We start from the raw sequence: 7,852 nt of genomic DNA, 5'->3' as shown, positions 1-7,852 counted from the left end.
AAGGAAGGCAAAGCCGCCGACGACGCGTCGGTTTGCCTCCGTGACAGGTCCTGCTCTGCTGACTAGGGCAGGCCTTGACGAGTTGTCGCGGCGAGATTCGCTACGTGGCGAGGGCGAGGAACAGGCTAAAGAACAACCAAGAATTTTGGACCCGCATCGCATGCATCGGCAACTTGGCATGGGAGCGTCGCAGGGCAATGCAGGAATGGGATGATGAAGATTCATTGATTCATTCAGTGTGGGTTTTGGTGCTTACCTAGGTGGCGCCAAGCACGAGCCCATGGCGGTCCAGAGCATCTTCAGGCCCTGCAAGCAAGCACCTCTCAAGTAGTCAGGTTTATATGATGCAACTGCTTCTGGCAGCTCCTCCTTCACTGAATCATCTCGATCAAGGGCCTTCATCAGTGCCTGGTCATCTCATTGGTACTTCATAGACGGTCTAGGAAAAAAAGCTGTGACGGCGATGCGATGCTCGTGACCCCGAATCGCTTCTTGATTTAGCGAAAGGGGTCACGACCGACGAATCATTTAAAAGTTACGCTGAATCAATCAGCGCCATATCAGGACTGATGCTGGTGTTGTGCAACTGTTTTCTCCCATGGAGTGGAGAGATGCGGACTAGAGACCACATCATGTTCAGGGCCAGCTCAGCAGATCATGAAGGCGGTAACATTGGCTTTCCTGATGGGAGGAGGCTCCCCATCTTGTTCCTGTCTGATGGAATTGTCACCCAAGCATTCCATCGGAGGCGTCATTTGAGGGTGATGTCGAATATGACGCCTTCGAGATCTGTGATGGTTGTTCTTGTCCCGTCCACTTCCTCGACAAGCATTCCACGTTTTTCAGCTTCCTTCAGTACCAGTGCGTCCATGCTGGTCATATAGAGAAGACAAGCATCTTAGTTAAGAGAATATACACATCATCATCTAAAAAAAATATGCATTAATACTGGAATTGGCGTAAAATAATAGGATAAAGAAAGAAAGTTAGTTGGAGAACATAATGAGACAAAAAAATTTGAAGCAGACATAAGTGGCCTATTAAAGTGTCACGGTAGCTCTAAGATCTCACTTGTACCAGTTATGACGACCTTGCAAAAATCTTTACACAAGTACGAAGGACAAAGCTGGGATAACCGGGCATAATATCTCAGAAAAAAATAGACCATTTGTTGTTAACAGTTGCTCTTGTATTGCAAGCTTTAGTAGCAGGACACTCTGACCATACCAAGTACATGTCAGTATGCTACCAATTGTAGCTGTCAGTAAATGATAATCTAAACTACTCCGAGCCAGCCCGTACATTCTATATGCTCAGGAACGCATTTGGAGAATCATTTTTGCACAAGGAAAATGAACTAGCAGGTGCAGTGTATCTCAAACAAGCGACAAACTGATAAAGGAATGGGCAACATGACACTTTGCTTGTCCGCAAACCGGCAGAGGTTCTGTAGCTCTACATAAATACATTTACAGTTTTCAGCAAATCTCTTATCTTTATGTACGAGTGCATCACATTGTGTGCATTTTAGACTTAAGGATCAGCGCTCATTAGCATATGCAATGTTTTGGTTTTCTGGAGCCATTGTAAGTACTTCTTAGGACCTTCTAATCTGACCAATAATGTATATTTAGGCAATTTTATCCATGAGTGCCTCATCTACCTTTTAAGCAAAGATATTTAAAATGGCATATCATACACTCGTATGGATGAACCCAAAATATACAGATTAGTCAATGCAGCATAATGATCCAAGAACCAGGCGAGTAGTTACTCTTGACGGATAAAGCAAGGAGAACTAAAATGTGAATATAATGTGATAATCAACTATAATGTCAGCAATTCCTTAGTGCAATTGGCACATCATGATGGGCGCATTTATCTGCACCTTTTTTCTAGAAAGTATTCAGAATTCTACTTATATATGTCTTGGACAAGATAATGAGTTGAACAAAATACATAGATAATGAGTCGGAAAAGTACATACACTTTGGTTCGTGATACATAAGCCAGTATAAATCTACATTTATTGGCCTGCATACGAAGAAGCTTCTCTACAGTATCAAAGAGACATGGAATGCTAGCTTGCTGGAAGCTTTCTGCGAGTCAAGGTCCACGAAATGCAGCAATTGATATATGCATAAGGAATAGAGAAAAAAGGGATCAGAACTGAAAATAACCACAGGGGCATAGAAAAGTTAGAAGGATATAGATATCGGCTCCAAGAATGAGATCAAATCCAACAGGATGTTTTTCAATGATATTGCTTAGATGATCATGATTTCCCCATTCTAGCTTCTCAGCAGTCAACACTGCAACAAAAGTATCAGTTCAGATCCAATTTATGTATAGTTTTATTTCAACTAATATCAGAGCAATGAAACATAGTAATAAGCTGGAAATTACAAAGTGGTAACCTGCATCCGCATTGCCAGAACATGACTGCATCTCTATATTTTTCTTTATAATCTGTGAAATAGATGTAAGGCTTATGTCCAAGGAAAGATCCAAGTGTGGCATGTGCAAATGCATGCATCATTTATGATCAATGAAGTCGATTTCTAGTTCTAGCATTTGAAGATATAGCAGTACATTGTATGATTGTTGCCGGACAGACTGAAAATATAAATGCAATGCAATGGCTGCATCATTAATGATCGATGAATTTGATTTCTAGGTCTAGCATTTGAAGATATAACAGTACACTGGATGATTGTTGACTGACACATAGACTGAAAAATGTTGATGCCTATAAATCCAATTCATATACACAAATTGCTACGTATAAAAATTAATTCGATATCTTAAAACCATGTGAAAGTCTCAAAATCATTCTATAAAATGTCTAACTGGAAGATTCTGAAGGTTTAAATCTTGCCTCTAGAACTTCATCATTGTGATCAGTCAATACCACCTCTTTGCAGACACGGCTGCACAATATGCCGGTAATGCCTAGCAAGTCACAACAGTGTCAATGTTTGTAAGATCACAATTTGAAGTGAATGTGATAGAGAATTCTCTCACCGATCCCAGATCCTAACTCAATTAGTGAACGCCCCTTCACAGTCTCAGGGTGTTCAGATAGGTACGTGTTCATCAGAACAGCACCTGGCCACACTAATTGTCCAGTAAGATCATAATCAGCTGCACCACATATTGGAATGTTTGTTAGTGCTAAGCAAATAAAAAACATCTGGCACTCTGTAATATGGGGTGGCATCATGCCTGTACCTAAATCCAGCCAGATAAGGTAGTGTGCTAACCATGAGACTTAAATAAGACTATCCATATATCTCACTGCACGGATGCAACACAACTTGAATTTAGCATGGTCAGATCTATTTATTTTTCAGCTGTTGGACACTGGATAGCACTGTGACCACTTAAATGAGAATTCCTTTGTTAAGAAAATTTGTGTACATGCCTCTGGCTGTAGAAGTAGATACAAAGGACAGAACGAAGGAATATACAGTGACAGAGATTTGATCCTTCATAGAAAGGACAGAACGAAGCAAGGGTAAGAGTCGCCTCGCCTAGTGACAGCAAATGTGAATGTGACCCTTCATAAGTTTGATCATGTGATAAATGGGTCTTTTGACGTCCTCACGCACTAGAATGGAACTGTCTCAGTGTAAGGGTCCCCAAACAAGACAAGGTAAAAGTGGTCCTAAAGCCACATGATTGTATAATGAAAACCCGTATTTGCTACATACACAGACAACAAGAAGACAATGCAGAAACCACATGCCACAGACGTATTTCCATGTTCGACAGATTTAACATTTTACCTAAGCTGTAACTGCACAACCAGAAACCAGGCATTTACAATTGGTACGGCTGTTATTGGGACGATGCCGGGGAATGTGTCGAGGCGGCGAACACTAAAATTGTGATCAGCACCTCATCGAGTAAACAAGTATAGAACAGACTGCCAGTGCCTGAAGCATACGTGCAGCAATTCACTGACCAAAATGAAACAACATGTAATAGAACATAACACTGAGCATTATTTAGGGCTACTACGTGAGTGCTGGATTGAACAGCCTATTATTGTCGACACAAAAATATTGGTACTCGACGGTCAAGGTTAGGGCTACTCAAGTTGGGTTGAACTTGAACATAACACGTAGCATTATTTAGGGCTACTACATGTAACTAACTTGAGTAGCACAAAATGTTCAAGTTCAACCAAGAACCAACCATCCCCTCTTCTGCTCTGAACTAAGAAACCTCCACGCTTGTCCCTGCTCCTAGTAGATTTTACACAGAACGAGCTAGTAGCAAGACCCACACGTTGCCAATTCACCATCCCAACAGGCTTATCGAACTGCCCCGCTTAGCTAGCGATGAGTAATTTGCAACATTGGCAAGGAAGAAGCTAAGGGCAGGGGCACTAACTGCAGGCGGAGCTGAGGCAGAGGAGCTGGAGCTCCTGGGAGCCGTAGGTGAAGGTCTTCATCTCGTAGCTGCCCAAATCCAGCAACGAAATTAGCACAAAAGCTTTCGACCCAGCTCACCGGGAAAGGCTGCAACCGAGAGGATGGACAGAGAGCAAACCCCTACTTGCGGTTCATGAAGAAGGAGGGATCCAGGCAGACGAAGTCGTCCTCCTCTTCCTCCTCCCGCTCCCTCGTGCCGCCGGCGCCCGCCATCTCTCAGCCCCTTCCTCCTCCTCCTCGCCGCCGGCGACCGCAGCAGCAGGTTAGCAGAAATTGGAAGTGGAGTTCGCGGCGGCGCGTTGGATTGGACCCTCGGTCGCCTTGTGGGCTCGAGCCTACGGTAACGGGCCTTAACTGGGCCGGAGTAGGCACCAAGCAGCTGGGTCCGGCCCACGGGCGGGAACATTCTAGGGCTGGCAGGGGCAGGACGGTCATTCCACCGCGCCCGCGACCGCGCCGCCCCTCATAAAACCCTAAACCCCACCATCCCCGGGAGGCGAAAAGCGAAGAGTGTGGAAGCGTCTCGTTCTCTTTTCTTGCTTGTTTCCCAAGAAGGAGAAGGAGAAGAGCGGCGGCGTCTGATCTCGTCGGCGGCGGCGATGGCGGCGATTCGGCGTCTGATCCCGTCCTTCAACCGGGTGCTGGTGGAGAAGGTGGTGCAGCCCAAGAAGAGCGCCGGCGGCATCCTCCTCCCGGAGACCTCCAAGCAGGTACGACCCGCCGTTCTCGCCTCCCCCTTTGGTGCTGCCGCCGCTGCTGGTAGATGTTGCTTCTTGCTCATATGCGTGGATCCCGTGCGGGGGCTGCTTAGATCTTGGGCGGGCGGTGGTCGTTTAGGTTGCAAGTTGTTCTTATTGTGTTATTCGTTCAGTTGGGGGTTCAGATTTGCTTCTTGTTGGTAGATTCTAAGCTAGTAGAATGGTCTAATTTAAGAAATTGGGATTCGATTGGTCAAGTTGACATCCATCTGCGCGATTGCACAAAGAATCGGTTTTTACCAATGTTCCACTTTTCGAATTTGGCGTGCTGCTAGACTGCTAGCTGTAGTTGTACAATAGTTCTGTCCCATAGTGCTATCAGGTGCACGTTAATGATGTCACATTATGTCATTAGCTTTGAGAACAGGGTTCATCAATAGTTCATACGGGGTAGTTGTGAACATGTGGGCTGTCTGTTCCTGTGGAGATTGCCTATGATTCTGATGTCGTTACTTGTTCGGTAGAGAGATGCGTAGTTGTGTGCTTTGCAAATTGTTTTCTTGTGGAACTCGTTCAGATGGGGGTGTGGCTAGACTTGCTCATTCAGATTCGCATTGTGTATTGCAGGTTGTTAGCTAGAATTATCTGGTTTAAGCAACTGTAGTTTGATTGGTTTAGATGCCATCAGTTCTGCTTCCACAGAATTTATTTTTACCACCAATATTGCATTTTCACATTTGTCATGCTACTAGATTTGCTAGTTTTGCTGTAGTTCTGTCTCCTAGTCCTATCAGTCCACTTAAACTGGTCAGTTCATGTCAAATCACTCCTATTAGTATTGGAGTTAACTGACTGGTTCCTGACTGATCAGTCCTATTATTTGTGCACATAATTGTGTGGTTCTTGACTGATTACTCTTATTAGTAGTGCCCTCGACTGATTCCACATTATCTTTGAGAAAAGGTTCCGTCATTAGTTCAGGGTTGTCTTTGATGATTTGACTGTCAAATCAGTTCATGACTTGAGAATGTTCTGTGAATCCAGCTGAACTCTGGTAAGGTCATAGCTGTTGGCCCTGGCAGCCGTGACAAGGAAGGGAAGCTGATCCCTGTTGCTCTCAAGGAAGGTGACCATGTGCTCCTGCCTGAGTATGGTGGTCTTGAAGTCAAGCTTGCTCCTGAGAAAGAGTATGTTACTCATTTCACAATCGTATTACTTCTGTTGGTGTTGTTTTTATGTTTTTCTTGATGCGTGTGATACAAATCAATGTGCAAAATCCTAATTCTGAAGTATACTGCACATTTCTGTCACTTGTAGAAACAATTGTTTCCATACCTTTTCATTATTTGATTATTCCATCCATCAACTTAGGATAATGAATTCTATTGGGACACAAGTTGTAACATGTGAGCGATTTTTGAACTGCGAATTGCAGTATATCAGTAACTGTACAACCTGACATGCTTCATTCAAATGCTGCCACAGCCACTTGGTAGTTGGTACTAAAATCTTTCACACGGTCTGTGTTGCTACGTCAAGCCATTTTGCCTTAACTTGGATAATTATATTACGTAGTTGGATGGCAGATGTGTTACTTGGGAAGTGCTAATATCTAACTGTGTGATTTGAAACTCCTGCTATTGCTAAAGATGGTAATAGCTCTTTCTACTAATACGCCACTTTTCACATGCTCGTTTGGGTGACAATGTTCTATTTTTACCCATCGGTCATTCTGGTGGCATGGTTTTCCAAACTTTATGAGAAGACAGATACCATTGCTCCTACCTCCTATATTATCAGTTTTTTCTGCCTTTTCTAATGCACCTGAAACTTTTCAGGTACCTCCTCTACAGAGACGATGACATTCTGGGCACCCTCCACGAGTGATTCAGATGGTGCGGAAGTCATCAGCTTCTTTAATGCAGGAGAGGATGTTAGAGTTTCCATGTTATCGGATAAACCTGAAGTAGAACTCTCTTTTATGGTGTGATGATAGATTTTTACCTCGAACATCATGAACTTATATGATTGTTGCCAGACTTTCTGTCGTGATGCAGTTCAGTAAACTTGCAGCTGAAGTGCTGCCTTAATTTTCGTCAAATTACTTCCCTGGCTGCTAAGCCTTGCGTTATTTGGATTATTATAATAGTGGGTTCATTGATGCATTGGTGCCCTGTTTTACTCTAGCGTAGACCATGTGTATGTGCAAATCTATGAATCTGATACGCTCCGCTGGTTGGTTCAGCTTACTCTCTGTTCATGTGTATTGTTGGATGTGTGAAACAGTTGGTATATCCCACATATAATTAAAGGTTACGATATTCCTTACAGAAGGAGGGAAATTGCACATAAAAACGTGGTTCAAGCATAAAATGTATTCATACGCAGCAAAATCATAGTTGAAACATAAAAGTTGCATAAATTCACATATTGGCATGAACTTGGGGTTCTCTAAATCATGCATAGGGTTGCCTTTGCCTCCATTCTCCACAATCATGGTGTTCAAGATTACACAACATGTCATCAGCTGGCAAAGTGTTAGTTTTCACATTATTGAAGTTACACGAAACAAGCTGACTTTGAAGCACTTAGAATACCCTTTTCACATCGTACCGTCTTATTTGTGAAGAGAGACATTGTTTGTTACCTTGTGGCTGGATATAGTCTTCATAAATATCATCCACCGAGAATAAGATGCTATTAATAAGGTAGTAT

General features: G+C 43.3%; 2 protein-coding genes across 2 annotated transcripts; one reads left to right on the top strand and one right to left on the bottom strand.

The window, feature by feature from the left end:
- Nucleotides 1-384: 384 nt before the first annotated feature.
- On the bottom strand, nucleotides 385-4,769 carry LOC119353610 (protein N-terminal and lysine N-methyltransferase efm7-like). The gene is made up of 8 exons (XM_037620230.1): nucleotides 4,564-4,769; nucleotides 4,399-4,466; nucleotides 3,025-3,144; nucleotides 2,879-2,952; nucleotides 2,418-2,469; nucleotides 2,211-2,312; nucleotides 1,988-2,096; nucleotides 385-872 (listed from the first exon to the last, which is right to left on the bottom strand). The coding sequence occupies exons 1-8, from the start codon at nucleotides 4,650-4,652 to the stop codon at nucleotides 752-754; spliced, it is 735 nt and encodes a 244-aa protein (XP_037476127.1). The 5' UTR covers nucleotides 4,653-4,769; the 3' UTR covers nucleotides 385-751.
- A 158-nt stretch (nucleotides 4,770-4,927) lies between these two features.
- Nucleotides 4,928-7,318, top strand: LOC119353611 (10 kDa chaperonin, mitochondrial-like). Its single transcript, XM_037620231.1, has 3 exons — nucleotides 4,928-5,149; nucleotides 6,182-6,324; nucleotides 6,976-7,318. The coding sequence occupies exons 1-3, from the start codon at nucleotides 5,039-5,041 to the stop codon at nucleotides 7,022-7,024; spliced, it is 303 nt and encodes a 100-aa protein (XP_037476128.1). The 5' UTR covers nucleotides 4,928-5,038; the 3' UTR covers nucleotides 7,025-7,318.
- Nucleotides 7,319-7,852: the final 534 nt, after the last annotated feature.

The sequence above is a fragment of the Triticum dicoccoides genome, chromosome 2A, assembly GCF_002162155.2.
Source record: "Triticum dicoccoides isolate Atlit2015 ecotype Zavitan chromosome 2A, WEW_v2.0, whole genome shotgun sequence".
NCBI lineage: Eukaryota > Viridiplantae > Streptophyta > Magnoliopsida > Poales > Poaceae > Triticum > Triticum dicoccoides.
Note: the sequence above shows the minus strand (reverse complement) of the source record. Positions and strands in the feature narration are given on the sequence as shown.